General features: G+C 29.6%; 3 protein-coding genes across 3 annotated transcripts; 2 read left to right on the top strand and 1 right to left on the bottom strand.

Annotated features, from left to right (window-relative positions):
- The first annotated feature begins 1,054 nt into the window (after positions 1-1,054).
- On the top strand, positions 1,055-5,425 carry LOC111040514 (exosome component 10). Its single transcript, XM_022324448.1, has 14 exons — positions 1,055-1,190; positions 1,631-1,764; positions 1,849-1,960; positions 2,020-2,291; positions 2,357-2,543; positions 2,614-2,757; positions 2,823-3,013; positions 3,118-3,274; positions 3,333-3,481; positions 3,549-3,711; positions 3,793-3,996; positions 4,090-4,293; positions 4,571-4,813; positions 5,053-5,425. The coding sequence occupies exons 1-14, from the start codon at positions 1,188-1,190 to the stop codon at positions 5,107-5,109; spliced, it is 2,220 nt and encodes a 739-aa protein (XP_022180140.1). The 5' UTR covers positions 1,055-1,187; the 3' UTR covers positions 5,110-5,425.
- A 2,478-nt stretch (positions 5,426-7,903) lies between these two features.
- On the bottom strand, positions 7,904-12,570 carry LOC111040515 (60 kDa heat shock protein, mitochondrial). Its single transcript, XM_022324449.1, has 10 exons — positions 12,393-12,570; positions 11,586-11,744; positions 10,433-10,685; positions 10,219-10,367; positions 10,011-10,134; positions 9,783-9,951; positions 9,479-9,686; positions 9,106-9,418; positions 8,857-9,035; positions 7,904-8,419 (listed from the first exon to the last, which is right to left on the bottom strand). The coding sequence occupies exons 2-10, from the start codon at positions 11,742-11,744 to the stop codon at positions 8,255-8,257; spliced, it is 1,719 nt and encodes a 572-aa protein (XP_022180141.1). The 5' UTR covers positions 12,393-12,570; the 3' UTR covers positions 7,904-8,254.
- Positions 12,571-15,532: 2,962 nt separating this feature from the next.
- On the top strand, positions 15,533-16,413 carry LOC111040516 (60S ribosomal protein L32). The gene is made up of 4 exons (XM_022324450.1): positions 15,533-15,614; positions 15,815-15,914; positions 15,988-16,140; positions 16,211-16,413. The coding sequence occupies exons 2-4, from the start codon at positions 15,822-15,824 to the stop codon at positions 16,364-16,366; spliced, it is 402 nt and encodes a 133-aa protein (XP_022180142.1). The 5' UTR covers positions 15,533-15,614; positions 15,815-15,821; the 3' UTR covers positions 16,367-16,413.
- The last annotated feature ends 16 nt before the right edge of the window (positions 16,414-16,429 follow it).

Raw genomic sequence — 16,429 nt, 5'->3', positions numbered from 1 at the left:
TTTTGTAGGTAGCATAATTATGTATAGGTACCTATCGAATATTGATGGTGTGTGGACCGCTTATTAATATTAATCTATATTTTATTAAATTAGGCCAGCGTGCCGCGTCTATGCTATAGTAATTAGTAAAGAGTTTACATTTATACAAAATAGGTTCTTCATAATCGTGATTATAGATTATCAGATCCAAATTCATCAGTAATTGACCATATAATTCAAATCACAATTTTTTTTCTACATATTTAATTAGTTGTTAGCATAAAGTATTGACTATTGAGTATCAATGTTATTTTTAATTTTGTATGGTTTCATACTTTCGATTTCGATACTTAGATTACTTAGTACTATGTATATGATTTAAGTAGCAATGTTTACAAATTATGGCACAGCTCGCAGGATTCTATAGATGGTCAAGGGGATGAAATATTATATTTCCTAATTTCCTAAGACTCATGATCCATAATTTGTACTGACTAGTGATCGCCAGTAGGCGAAGTCCCTCTCTTTTTTAAAAAATATTAATAATGCGTACCACTTTTAATTATATCTCAATCAACAAGACATTTAAATATTCAGACACACACATTTTTTCATACTTTTGAACCACCCTTCTATTTTTCCCGAATCCATCACTGCCCTTTACCTAGCCAAGCTTAAACTTATATTTTGTATTATTCTCATATTCTGTAATCTATAATTCCGTGACTGTAGACCACAAACACAATAATATATTATACATACGAGTCTACCATAACATAACCAATGTTTAAATAATTAGTATACACTACAATACACTAAATCAAATTAATCAATGATAAAACAATACTCAATATTTCAATATTATAGACACCTACTAATTGCTTGCACTAACATTGTTCTTTACTGCTAGATTAATTGAATAATGGATCTACATCGTGTTCTAAATTTCAACCATGGCTTATACCAAATTATTGTTCGCTCTTCCTACACTGAAACACAAACAGTTTGCCAACCTGTAATCGTAATCACTACACGTTTTTTGAATTTTGAGTTTTGTTGATAAATTATAATTGATAAGCATTTTACTTTTTAGCACGATGCACTCTGGTCCCTAGTCGGTGATTCCACGAGTGTAAGCTTCAAGTTCGCGTACCCCGTTTCGCCGTGTCATGAGACTGCGGTATACACTTGACCACAATTAAAATAAAATGGTAAGTTGCTCTACTACTTTTAAGATCTTAACTATACACCATATTATGTGGAAATAAGGAGGCCTAGAACCCCAAAAAAAGACAGCCTCTTAGTTGCGTGGGATCGAAGCACATACCGCTGTTATTGATGATACTAACGTTAGCCCCTCTGAAGTTTTAATAGATTTCTGCCTATGCTATAAACATTAGCACCTTGCATTTTTCACTTGTTAATTTCAAATAATGTGTTTTATTTGGAAGACTTGATGTAAATCATACTGAAAAAAGAAAAAGATATCAATACATATTTATATTTTACTACTATTGTATAACCTAAAGATATGAAAATAATATTTCAACTTAAAGATATATAACATGAATGTAAAAAATCTACTTTTTGGTATTTGTATGTAATTTAATATCAATAACATGAATTATATTATGTGTACATTATTTTGCAGAGTGATTTCAAAACAGTTATTGAAGGCACTCGAGCCTCTAACAATTTGCCTAGTGGGGTGAACTGGAATTTTTATAGCAGTTACCCTAAATTTAAAAAAGCTGTTTCTTCACGTCAAAATCATGTTCTCAAATTGTATGTTCATAATTACATAATACAAATCATTAATAAATATTAATATTATACTACTTTATATAAATTGAATTTCTTGAATTACAGAATATCTGCATTATTGAAAAATCAAAAAATCCCTGGTAATATTCGAGGTAAAGATGCTGATCGTCAATTTGAACTTATTGAGGAAGGAAATGACACAATCTTAGACCGAGTGGTATACCTAATGTGCTTAATATTTATTTTAAGAACAGCCTATAATATTTTTTTTTATAGACTCACAATATTGATACATTAAATGGATCTTTCAAGAATGTGGGTGTATCTGTTACCCCTAAAGCTTTTGTATCAGAATCTACTGATAATACACAAGCAGTAAACAAAAAAAAGATATTAGTACATGGCCGTAATATTGAAAGACCACAAATAAAATTCAAGATCAAAGTTGATAATAGACCAGTTCCATTTAAACCTCTTCTTACTAGTAAACCAAACAGTAAAATACCATTAGATTTGTGTTTGGAAACAAATGAAGATGGAATCATGTTGTAAGTGGTTATATTTCATAGTTCTATGTACAAAAAAAATTACTTTGAAATTCATTTTTCTTTAGTTATAAACATCCATATCAATTAGAATTAGAAGAATTTAAGGTTCCAGTAGAACATTTAAAAGTCTCAAAAGCTGTAAAGCCTGCTTCACTAGAAGACACAAAATTTGTTGAAGTATATACTGAAGAACAATTGAATTTGATGGTTTTGGATTTAAAAACTGTTAATGAATTAGCTGTTGATTTAGAGGTAGGATTTAAGAATTTATTGTTTTAATAAGTATACAAGAAAACATGATGTCATTGTGCTTTTAAAATAGGCACACAGTTATCGAACGTATCAAGGTTTCACTTGCTTAATGCAAATATCAACTAGGAATGCCGATTATATCATAGATACACTACATCTTAGAGACAAATTGCATGTGCTCAATGAAATATTCACTAATCCTGCAGTAGTCAAGGTAATTGTTTTGAATTAATAAAAAAATATATTTAATACAAAATTAATTTTTTTGTCCTTTTTCAGGTATTTCATGGAGCGGATAGCGATATTCCATGGCTGCAAAGAGATTTGGGTCTATATGTTGTCAATATGTTTGATACATATCAAGCTGCTAAAATATTGAACTTTTCTAGAAAAGGGTTAGAGTTCTTATTAAAGCATTATTGTAATGTAGATGCTGACAAAGCATTCCAACTGTACGATTGGAGAACAAGGTAATAAAAGTCTATAACCGATTAAAAACATTTTCAAGATTATCTTAAAAAATATTCCTCCAACATCCAAAATGTTACCATGTTTTTATAATATGTTTTTCTAGGCCGTTATCGACTGAAGCCATATATTATGCCCGATGTGATACTCACTATTTACTCTATGTGTACGATATGATAAAAAAAGATTTAATGGCAATGTCTACTAATCAGTGTAACTATATTGAATTAGTGTTTCAGCGAAGTGTTGATGTGTGCAAAACGGTAAAAAATGACTAATTGATATTTTGATTCTGGTATTAATAATTAAATTTTGTTTTAGAGGTATGAAGTGAATATTTTAGGTGAGGACAGTCACTTAAGTATGTACAAGCGAAGTAAAAAAATGTTTGACATCCAGCAAATGTATGCGCTTAAACATATATATGCTTGGAGAGATAAGTTAGCCAGAGAATTAGACGAAAGTCCAGGGTAAAATAAAAAATACTTGTTAAATGATGAGACATTTTCCTGTTTTATATATATTTTTTTTTTGCAGATACATCCTACCAAATCATATGTTGCTTAAGATATCAGAAATGTTGCCCAAAGAATCGTTTGGTATACTGGCATGTTGTTCGCCAGTACCCCCATTGGTTCGACAATGTCTTCATGAAATCCATTACATCGTTAAAAATGCTAGAGAACAAACTTTTGAAAATGTTAGCAATATTTTTGGTTTTCATTTAAAAAATAATTTGAAATTTGAATGATTGTATATTTAAATTTATTTATTTTTGCAGGCCGAGAAGTTAAATGAAGATAAAAGCTTTTCACAAGATGTGATAAAACATATAGATGTTGACATGATTAGTTTACATGATTATTCTAAATCAAAAGAAACCGTAGATGACTCATTACCCACCTTATTAAATGATTTAAATAAATTAGTTGATGACGAGATTGAAATTGTATATTTTACACCACAAGAAATCACTATATTTCAAGTACTTAAGTTATAGATTCTAGTTTTATTTTCAGTCAGTAATTATGTATACACCATAAACATTATTAAATAAATACATTTTTTTTTTATATAGGAAGTGAACAAAAAATCAAGAAAACATATTGGCTTAACAAATATTGTATATAAACAGCCTTATGAGCTGTATTTGAAAACAATTAAGTATAACAATGTTCTTAAGAAATCATTAGAGAAGAAAGAAGAAATCAGCGATAGCAATGAGCCATTAAATGCTAGCATCCCTATGGAATGTCCCGACAAACTTTATTTAACACCACAAGTGAGATTTAAATTTAAATTTTAAGTTTTTATTATTCAAATAGGTAATGTGGATGTCGTACTTGTATTTTAATATTATGTTTAATACTAATATCTTTACAATATCTTTATATAATAGTGGTTTATAAAAATGTTTGAACATGATTAATTCATTAATTTTTAGTTATTTGGCATTTTTATCAAAAATATCAGTTATCTCATAGTTAACTATATTTTTGATTTTGAATTAACCTCTCCATTGCACAATTGATTTGATTATTTTGATGTTTTATTTTTAGGCTAAAGAAGTTAAGAAAAAAGAAATTGACCTCTCTGTGGTAAAAAAAAATATTCCAAATACAATTATAAGAGAAATAACACGTGAAGATCAAAGTTCTAGTACAAGTTCGACTACCCAAAACCCTACAAATAATTCAAGAAAAAATAACAATTTTATCCCTCATAAGTATGAAACAACAGATTTTGCTAAATATCACAATCAATCAAAAGAGACTTTGTTAATCTCAAAACGATTGCAGAAGGTAAAAACAACATTAAGTAATGGATATATGTTTCAATCCATGACTTCTTTCCAAAAACCAAAATGTCCCAAAATTAACTTTTTTACATTTTTATTTATATATTATTTAGCAAAGAAATTGTCAGTCTTGAAACTTTTAAAAATAAACTCCAACATATTACACAATACACTTTAGATATAATTAATACAATAGGTTATTGTTCAAATCCAATTGTTTATCAAATGTTTAATTTGTTTCAGAAAAAGAATAAATGCAAGAGAAATAAAAAGCCAAAGCGGTTGCAAAAAACTGTATAAAGCAATAAAAACATTCTCAAATAAAAACTATATCTTAAACTTATATTGTGTTTTGTCATTCTCAACAAGATTTTAAATTTATTTTAAATTCTGGTTAAGACTGAGAGCCATCACCTAACCATCTTCAAGTATAAAGTTAAAAAAATCTTTTTTGACTGACATGTGAGCATTTATTCATGGATGGTTATACAAGCATGCTTGGAATCTACTGATTATCATCTGTTGCATGATGTACACTTAATGAACTGAACTGAATTACTATACTGAATAGAATATTGAAATCATTTGTGAATAAAACCTTTTATTACTATTATTATTATTATTATTGTTGGATATTAGTTTAATACATTTTTGTGTAGTTTTTTAAACTATCCAATATTTGAAATTAAATGTATTGCAATTTTATTTTGAAGCACCATTTTATTAATGACAAAAGCAGTTATTTAGTAATTGATTAATTATTTAATGATTTAATAATTAATCAATGTTTTACAATTTTAGTATATCATTTACCAACAACTTTTAGAGTGTAATAATGTATTATCAGACATCAATATTAATTAACAAATTAAATGTACGATAATATTTCAAGAGTATGTCAGTGCATTTTTTTTCACTTTCTTGTCGTATATCTTTCGACAGTACGCATAATAAGATGACAATTCACACTAATGAATTACTTTTATTTGTTAGAAATAAACCCTGAAATACGAGTGTCTATGAATTTCTTACAATCGGTGTAGAGAAGATATAAGAAAACCGGCTAGTTTTAGTGAAGTTCAGGCTCACATAAAACAGTATTATTTACTAAATACGTGATTAAATATTAATTGAATTACGTGAGAGTTCGCTTTGCGCGAGAAAAATCAATTTTTCACTATTGACTCAGTTATTTTCAAGATTATTAACAGATTTTTCTTTGTGTTACGTATTTTTATCATTTTAATGTACAATGTATTACTTTATGTTTATAATTACATGTTAAATGTGCGCCTTAATAATTTGAATGATATCTTGGTCCAAGTGTATTACTGAATGTAGGTACTTTAGATTTTCTATAAATCGAGGAAAGTATCTTTTCCTGGTTTCATGAAAAAAATATTGGCGGTAAGATGCAATAATTGGAAAACCCATACCGGGTACCTATAGTTTATTGTCAAATGTGCACACTGATAGTTTGAATGATATGGTCCTAGTGCATAATTTACATACACGATTGATGAAAAGCTTGGGTAGATTAACTCGCGGAAAAGGGACGGTATATTTATAAAATGGACATGAAATATGAATGCAGTAAATTAGGTAGGTATGTCAGAGTCTAGAAGATGAGGACTTCTGTGGATTAAGTATGGTTTTTTTCAGAGCAACGTGTTGAACACTTGAACTTGAACCAAGGAGTAAAAGAATAAATAGAGCACACCTCACAATTGACCGAGTGCACTTTGCATTCAATAAAAGTTTATTATTAGATCTAGGATATTTGTTATACAATATATTCGGTATTTGAAATTTGTTTATAAGTTATAGGCTCAGCCAAAAGGCACAATTTTTATTTTGAAGCGTTTGAAGTTTTAATATAGACATTAGCAAAAATCAGGACAATTTTCAAAATTTTTTATAGTTACCTATACATGAACGAATAGGGATTTTTGTTATTTCATTGTAATTTAAAAAAATATCATGCATAAGGACTTGAAATTGTTGGCTATTATGTACATTTTTAATTTGTATTCAAAATGCTCACAATTTAAGTTATTTATACCATTATACAGTTAATTTGTATTGAATTAGCCACTTAGGTATAAATAACAGCTAGAGTAAAATTATTTGAAAATTATTAATTACTATAGAATACATTCGATTTAATTGGGAAAAAATTTAGTTCAACCTATGTATCGTATTACTAATCGAAACTTAAAATACAAATAGCATTATAAACGTATTATATCCTCAGAATGTCAGAATTCAGATGAATAGGTACCTAAATCCTTAGAAAAATAGGCTGACAGACAGTTAGGTACAGTGGTTCCCAACCTGGGGGTAAGTACTCCCAAAGGGTAAAATAGGATATTTTGAGGGGTAAAGACGACTAATTTCTCTTCATACAATGTGCTCTCGATTATTTGCAGTCTCGTTTTTTTTATAGTGATGGTGTCATCGGTTGTCATATTCCACTTAGTAAGCAATTCATTTATGGGTAAAGTCAATGGTTTAATAGTAAATTGCATGCTTTTTTGTACTATTAAGCACCTAATGGGAAATATCTATCCTCTAATGTTGTTTTCTGGGAATCACTAGCCTCGAATCGGAAATGTCATGGTTTTTCAGTACATGTATTGGTTTTGGACAAAATCGATTTTGGTTTTTGATGTAACTCCAAAAAAAATGCCACCACAAAACTTTAAAAATTAGAATGTGATGAATTTTACATTTGAAAATTTAAAATCTTTATGAAAAACCACCCTGAGTATCTTTTAAGATTGAGTATTCCTCTTTTTGACATTCTTGCAAACCAATAATTTTATTTCAAGCAGTTTCCCATAAAAAAAATCTGTTCTATTTAAGAAGAATAATTTTTGAATTTCAAATATATATATATATTATATATAATATTCATAAAATGTGATGTTGATGTTAATTCTAAATTTAACGTACATACAAGAATAATGAATCACATCATACTGACTAAAACAGTTATGGTTAAAAAAAAAATGTTACAAAACAATAGTTGTTAATGTATTCGACAGTATTTAATTTATTACAATGCTACGGCGCTAGACAAAAACAATAATAATAGCAACAACATCACTTTTCATTACTATTGAAATAAAAAAAAAACAAAAATATGCAATGATTTTTGGAATGAGTTTTATATGACCTAAAACATTTTGTACAATTTCCAATTTAAACATCTATGCAATAGACAAAATATCTTTTAACATGTGTGTCTAATGAAACTTACAATCCATTTGTACACAGAAACACATGAATTTAAAAAATATGTATAAAAAAAAACTAATAGTGTTACTAATAATTAATAAATTTGATTCTTATAAAATAAAACATCGAGAACAACACATAACTAGGATAGAAAAATATTTATGCCACTTGCGATGTCAGTCTTTGTGATTTCTAAAACAAATTATTACATCATGCCACCCATTCCTCCCATACCGCCCATACCACCCATTCCTCCCATACCACCACCGGGTAATGGCTCATCTTTCTTTGGTAATTCAGTGATAACTGCTTCTGCTGTAGTCAACAATGAAGCAACACCTGCAGCGTCAGTTAATGCTGTTCTGACAACCTAAAACAAATATGTTTATGAAGATATAATATGAAGTTAAATTATAAAATTTATATGCTTACAAGAATTTAATACACAATTAAACTTTCCATATCTACCCCAGTATATATTATATTTTCTTACCAACATAATGAGCTTTGTTATTTGATAGGATATCCTATCCTTATACCTAATATACAAGGTATAGTGTGAGTGATGATATCATAAAGAAATTTTTTTATCAATCCAATATCCATTAATTTATTAATTAAATACAAATTTATACAACGCAGAAGTCCATAAGAACAACACAATCTACACTACCCAAGTTTATAGCGGGAACTACCGCCACGCTCTATCAAAAGCTATACTCCATTTGGCCCACACTTAAATACATATGTTCATGTATGTACGCATAATCTATGGATTTTCTATCAACATATATTAGTTTAACTCACTTTGGTTGGATCAATGATTCCTTTTTCAACCATGTTAACATAAACATCGTTCATTGCATCATATCCAAAAGCATCTTTACCTTCAGACACCTTAGCAACTACAACACCAGCATCAACACCAGCATTTCGGGCAATTGTCATACATGGCATGGTCAATGCTTTGCGTACAATTTCAACACCTATCAAATCATATATTTATTAAAATAATCTTTTCAAGGTGCATTATATGTGTGATAACTAAATATTTACCAATTTTCTGATCTTTATTGGCTACTTTGACTCCATCTAATGCAGATGAGCAACGAATTAAAGCAGTACCACCTCCGGGAACAATACCTTCTTCAACAGCTGCACGGGTGGCGTTTAGTGCATCAGTAACACGGTCTTTCTTCTCATTGACTTCAACTTCACTACTACCACCAATTTTCAACACAGCAACACCAGATGCTAACCTTGCAAGACGTTCTTGCAGTTTTTCTTTTTCATATTCAGATGAAGTATCCTTAATCTGATCTCTAATTTGTTCAGCTCTTTGTTCAACGTCAGATGGTATGCCATTACCCTACTCATAAGTATTATTAGTATAAATATAACGACAATGCATATGTATTAATAAATTTACTTTTAAAAGCAAAGTGTCATCTTTAGTGATAACTACTTCTTTGACTTCGCCAAAATCACCAGCTTTAATATCTTCTATCTTCAGTTCATTACCTTCTTGTCCAAAAACAACACCTCCAGTTGCAATTGCCATATCAGTCAATGTAGATTTGCGATTATCTCCAAATCCAGGTGCTTTGACGGCAGCAACATTAAGACCTATTTTCAATCTGAAAAAATTTATTTTTGGCTATAAATCTAATTTATTAAATAATACCAAACACGTAGAAACACATAATTAGTTATTACATATTAGAAAATAATACCTATTTAAAACTAGCATTCCAATAACTTCACCATCAAGGTCTTCAGCAATTATGACAAGTGGCTTACGTTGTGCATTGGCTAATTCTAAAGCAGGAATTAATGATTGAGCAGATGAAATTTTTTTCTCGCTGAATAACACCAAAGCATCTTGGAATTCTACTTTGGCACCTATGGAATAATTTAATAATATTAAGAGTAGTTAAAAATAATTTTTTTTTTATATTTACCTTTAGCTGAGTTAATGAAATATGGGGAAATGTACCCTCTATCAAATTTTAAGCCCTCGATGACATCCAATTCATCGTCTAAGGTTTTTCCATCTTTGACTGTTATCACGCCATCTTTTCCTACCTATTATCAGTAGTCAGTAAAAAATTATAAAAAAATAAAAGACAGCTCATTCCATGATTATAATTCAACGAGTAGAAGCATTACTTTTTCCATAGCAGAAGCAATAAGTTGTCCAATGCTAGTATCGCCATTAGCAGAAATTGTGGCAACTTGTGCAATCTCTTCTGCAGACTGAACTTTCTTTGATAATTCACCTAATTTTACTTTAACTTCGTCAACTGCTAACATAACTCCTGATAATAAAAAATATAAAATTATTTAAAATTGTTATTGCATACAGAATTGTACTTCCAATTACCTCGTCTAATTTCAATAGGATTAGCACCCTTTATAATTGATTCAAATCCTTCTTTAGCTATAGCACGTGCTAATACAGTAGCTGTTGTTGTGCCATCACCAGCTTCATCATTGGTATTATTTGCTACATCCTGCACAAGCTTAGCACCAATGTTTTGGAATTTATCTTGCAATTCAATACCTTTGGCAACAGTTACACCATCCTTAGTGATTTTAGGAGAACCCCAACTTTGTTCTATGATGACATTACGGCCCTAAAAAATAAAATAAAAATATTGTTTTCATTAGATTAATAAGACATAAATGACATGACAACAAAATATTTGAGAACTCTAATGTTTTACCGGACACATTAACATAAGTAGTTGAGAGGAAACTACACTCACATATGTTGTCACTACTCACTGTCTAACAACCGTACAACATGGCTAAACTGTTTTGGGCGGGACAGACCAATGTAGTCCTAGTATAGACACCAAAAGTGTTCATAATATGGAAGATAATATTTTCTGTATCAGAATGTTTTTATTTTGTTTGATATCATTAATAAGAAAAAGTTATAATACAATTAAAAATCTGATATTTCTACGTTTTCTAAACTTCAATAACTTTTGATATATTGTCTTATCGAAAAAAATAAAAATGTTTTGACACAGTTACAATTCTCTATTCATTGTGTATATTTAGTTTCTTAGTTATAACTAACCTTCTCGGTTCTTTCCTGCGCTAAACAGTTTTGGCTGTTTTTAATTTGTAAAACGGAGACAAACATATGAGGGCGTGGTGTCCTCTGAAGTATGCTCAAAACAACAATGGTAAAGTCAGAATTTGGAAGTCAGACAGTTTCAAAATTGGAGACAGTTTAAGTTTATTGTGTTATCATATACACCTGGTGTGGTCTCTAGCTCTGACAATTAAAATCAAAAACATCCCTTTAGCTTGTTATGTATAACCACCTTGGGTAGGTCCCGAACTTCATAAAACTATAACTTCAAAACCAAGTTCGACAGCCAAATTCTGATACCACCATCGTTTTTAGAACATTTAACTACTTACATAAATAAAAAAAATGTTTACAGAAATATATCAATAATTGATACTACTGTAACATGCTTGGTATGTAAAATTTTAATAAATTTAGTAATTTTACTCACTTTTGGGCCCATGGTTACAGCAACAGCATCAGCGAGGATATCAACTCCCTCAAGCATAAGTTTTCGCACTTCAGGCCCAAACTTAATGTCCTTGGCATAGTTTCTTGCAAAGTATTTGGGTACATTGTTTCTAGCAAGAGCGGCAGAGATACGGTACATCTATTAAATATAAAAACCAATTATTATTTAATGTTGAAAAAAAAAAATACAAAAAACAAGTCAAATGTTTCAATTGAAATAATAGAAAAAAATATGTTCTTAAATTGGTATGAATATTATAATTGTAGTTGGATAAAAAGTGAAAAAGATAATATCCTCTGAAAAATGGTCTTCAGTTACAACTTTTATCCTGAATAATTGATACTTTAATCAAGGAATGCAAACTAATTTTAATCGACAGTCAATTCAATATGTATTATAGTTTTTAATTATATATTATTGAACAAAACAATAATTAAAATAAGGAAAAGTTTTAGTTCCAATTTCACTTATTATTTTAGCATACCCCTTTTCAAAAATAATTTTTAAAAAAAACCACATGGGTAGTCTCGACGGGTAACCTCTACACAGATTCTTATATTCTTAATTATACCGGTTAGTTATCTTAAACCGGAAGATCGTCGGAAAATTCTAAGTACGAAGACAATCAATCGGCCGAAACTTACATTGTGCCGACAAATTAGGTTATTCCAATATCGAATTAAGCCGGCCGGGTCGTGCAAAGGTTAGAATACGTGTTGTTGGTTTTAATTGTAGAATATCGACGTCCATTAATTTAATATCGGACAAAAATGAATTTTATCTTACCTTAAATAATTTGAACGGTTCGGCAGGATAGGAATAGAATTTAGTGTCGAAGATTTAACGACTTGACACTTGAAATAAAACAAGCAAGATTCGTAAAACCGCACCAAATCACAAGATAGAACGGGTTGAATGAGCGAATTTTGAAGCCGGGAGCCGGGACCAAAGTGAGCATTGAGCAATCTATGGAAATTTCTAGAAGGAAAAAAGTTCGACCATCATCAGTGTAGCCAATAAACTGACGGAAAATATTACAAGTTTAAATATGACCGTCGAGCATGGCGCATTACCGCATCCAAATAACACAATTGTTTTAATTCCACAGAAAAAGTTATTAAATTATACATTTTAATTTAGTTTATTGTGTGGTTCTGCACTTTGTACTCTATAGAGACGATAGGGTACCAGCCACCAGGTCCAATAGTAGACTAGTATTTAGTAGAGACATAGTGAATAGTTCAACAATGAATAAGTATTCTATGATAGGGTGTATATTGTGATGAGATTTATCATTTGTAAATACTTAAAATACTTATTACTACATTGTAAAAACTATAGTCTATAATAATTAGTATGGTATATTATGTACTTAATAAAATGATACGTTAACTTTTACAAAACTATATTATAATATTATACTAGCTGATCCCGTGCACTTCGTTGCCCGTTAAAAATGCCAATTATATGAGATGAGACTCGCTTGTGATGATGCGACCAGTAAATTATCAGGTAGCGGACCCCTCTAAGTGCATTGGTACCCTATAATATGAATATAATGTTCATTTTAATTTCATTTTTCATTTTGATTGTGGACACGCCGATGAGCGGCTATAAGTGCAACTCAGCCACCTTGGTAGGCAATTTGCATAAGTTCGATTTGATGCATACTTTTATACCTGATCTGCCTTAAATTGTATAATTACTTTAACCAATCCCAATGCACACTATAAAACCATTAACACATTAGGTGTATTATATTGTATAATTATTTAGGTAATAAATAAGTAAGCAAGTATAAATAGATAAAAAACTATTCTGTTAAATAACATTTCTCAGTGTCTCCGCCCTCCGGAATGCTACACCTTGTTTACCGAGATATAATACAATTTCAATTCATTGGACTATATATAAGCTCTATATTCTGCAAGTTGATTGTGGTGAGCATCTGATAATTTGGCCATTATGGAACTGATTGCTTGCTTGTTTCATATGCAACCATCTTAGTTAAATTAGTTTTTGAACATCAGAGTCTTGATGTTTACCTATTTTTACAATAAACTGAACAAGACATCAAAGTTCATTTAGTTTATAATAAAGAAGTTTATTTCTTAGCATACTGAATGGTATATTTTATTATATTTATATTATGTATTTTTTCTTTTTTGATAGGTAAAACGACGTTATACCCGCATGTGTTGTCTCCGTCTAGTCCGTCTTACAAGTGCGTAACTTTCCAAATTGTACTCTCAGAAGATCACGTTTAGCTCTGTCAGTTTAAAAGTTACGAGTGAATTGACCTCTTATTAAAATTAAAGGTAAGATTATTACGAAAAGCTGGGCTTTTTATTATATTTTAATTTTAAAGAGAATTATGAGTATTTTAAATTCTACAAACAATTTACAATTTTTAAATACTCATAATTCTAGTTATGTTAAGGTAGTTAGTGTTTCAAAAGTAAAAAAGGGGACCAATTGCAGTTAAAAAGTTTAAAAAGTACTCATTGATAAGTATTATTCCAGTGTTAGGTGTACGCAGTATGCCTACTTGCATAAACATATAATATAGGCATTTAGCTAATTATTAGCTATACCTATTGTGTGGCAAATAATCATAATGTTATCAATTATTACTATACACATGTATTGTAATTACAGGTGTGTAGTTAAATTTATAAAATTTCAAGAAAGTTTTTTTTATATGAAAACTTTCTCTTTTGCTCATATATCATGTATGTAATTGTTATATAGTTATGTCACTATAGTCGTGCTTAAAAGTGAAACAAATCGATTATAATATCTAAAAGGCATTTATGACGAAGGGTGTTGAGGTAAATTATTGACTGAATTTTGAATATTTTTTTCAAATATTCTATTTATGTAAAACTATTAAGTATAAAAATACTATAATCTATAATATAGGTAATATACTTATAGACAAAAGACCTATAGTATATTTTTCTCTATATTATATTAAAGTGTTTTTGAACGATTTACTGATATCGATTTTGATAAACATTGACTATTTTGGTGATCGGTAAAGTTACGTTTTCGATGAACTTTGATTAGAATTACCTATAATGATTTGACTTAATAAATAGACAAATTATTTTTAGATTGCCGTTGTCAAACAATGTCAATTTTCGATGAATTAATTCGATGCAATAAAAAAGTGTAGGTAGGTAGTTTGAAACAATTTTCAACTGGTGCATAGATATAAGTTATACTATATAAAATATTCTCAAAACACAGAGTAAAATGGATAAATGGTAGTATTGAAAATTGACAGTATAAATAATATTGTATTTAAATTGCAGCTACTTACTAATAATTTCTTATCAATAATTAACAGTTTTACTTAGGACAAGGCTGAATTTAGGAATTTGACAGCCTGCAGGGATAACAAAAACTTCCATCAATTAAACAAAAAAAAAAGTGTATCACTTCAAAATTAGTTTTTATAATACAACCATGGCCTGTAACTGGAAGAATACAAGTGATGAAGGTAATATATGTTAAAAATATTCAAAAATTGTCTTCCTGTTTTATAACTTATGAAATTCTTAAATTATATTATATTAATAATTGATTTCAGAAGTTTAGTGTTATTATCCCATTAATAATTTTGAAGCACATCTGAAGTTAAAATCTGACGAAATTTGATATTCAACAGTTAATAAATAATTTTTCCATAAACCTGCTAAATACCTAGAGACTGCCGGTTTTTAATACGATTCCATAGTTTTCAGCACGATGTAGATATATTTTATCTACATCGTGGTTTTCAGTGATTGCATTTTGAATTTGGGCGTCACTGATAGCAACATTCTTTGTAAGAATCGTGAGGTTGGTATACCTTTAATGAGATTATATCATATGGAGCACGGTTAAAGATGATAACCATAACCTCAATATACTGTTCGCAGTCTGTGTTGTTTACTTTTATTCGCTCTGGGTACGACATTTCGGAGTACGTCCGCTTTTCCCGTGTATCAATTCTATACATTTGTAAGTATATTTGTGAGATTTTTATCCGAATTTATCAATTTGATCCTCTCAGAAATGACTTTTATACGATTTTATAAAGAATCAATTAAGTGTTTCTATTTAGTCGAAATGACACATTAATCATATTTGTATATGTTTTTGTCTCGTAAGATCAGTTAAATCCGTACAAACCGAGATTGATTTTCATCCTGTTATTTCAGATTAACCATGTCGATCAAGCCGAAGTATCGCCCACAAATTATCAAAAAACGTACCAAGAAGTTCATCAGACATCAAAGTGATCGTTATGACAAACTCAAGGTAAGTTTTTTTGGAACCAATACCTATATGATATTCAATGGTATCATTTTTCTTCATTGTTTTTCTTTTGTAGCCCAACTGGCGTAAACCAAAGGGTATTGACAACAGAGTCCGACGACGATTCAAGGGACAGTATTTGATGCCCAATGTTGGTTATGGTAGCGACAAGAGAACCAGACACATGTTGCCTTCTAAATTCCGTAAAGTTCTTGTGCACAATGTTAGAGTAAGTACTACTAGATCTTTGAACCTAACCTGTATGGATTCTTATTTCTTATGAAATTTTCAAATTTTAGGAATTGGAAATGTTGATGATGCAGAACAGAAAATACTGTGGAGAGATCGCTCACGGTGTTTCATCTAAAAATCGTAAAACTATTGTTTCTAGAGCCCAAGAGTTATCTATCAGATTAACCAATGGAAACGCACGTATTCGTACACAAGAGGGTTAAGTTTTGTAATAATTAATTATTAATAAAATAAAATTTCTTAAAATCCACTTTCTTGTTTTTACA

This window comes from Myzus persicae, unplaced genomic scaffold, assembly GCF_001856785.1.
Source record: "Myzus persicae strain clone G006 unplaced genomic scaffold, MPER_G0061.0, whole genome shotgun sequence".
Lineage (NCBI taxonomy): Eukaryota > Metazoa > Arthropoda > Insecta > Hemiptera > Aphididae > Myzus > Myzus persicae.
The sequence above is the reverse complement of the archived record's forward strand: the minus strand, read 5'-3'. Positions and strand labels throughout refer to the sequence as shown.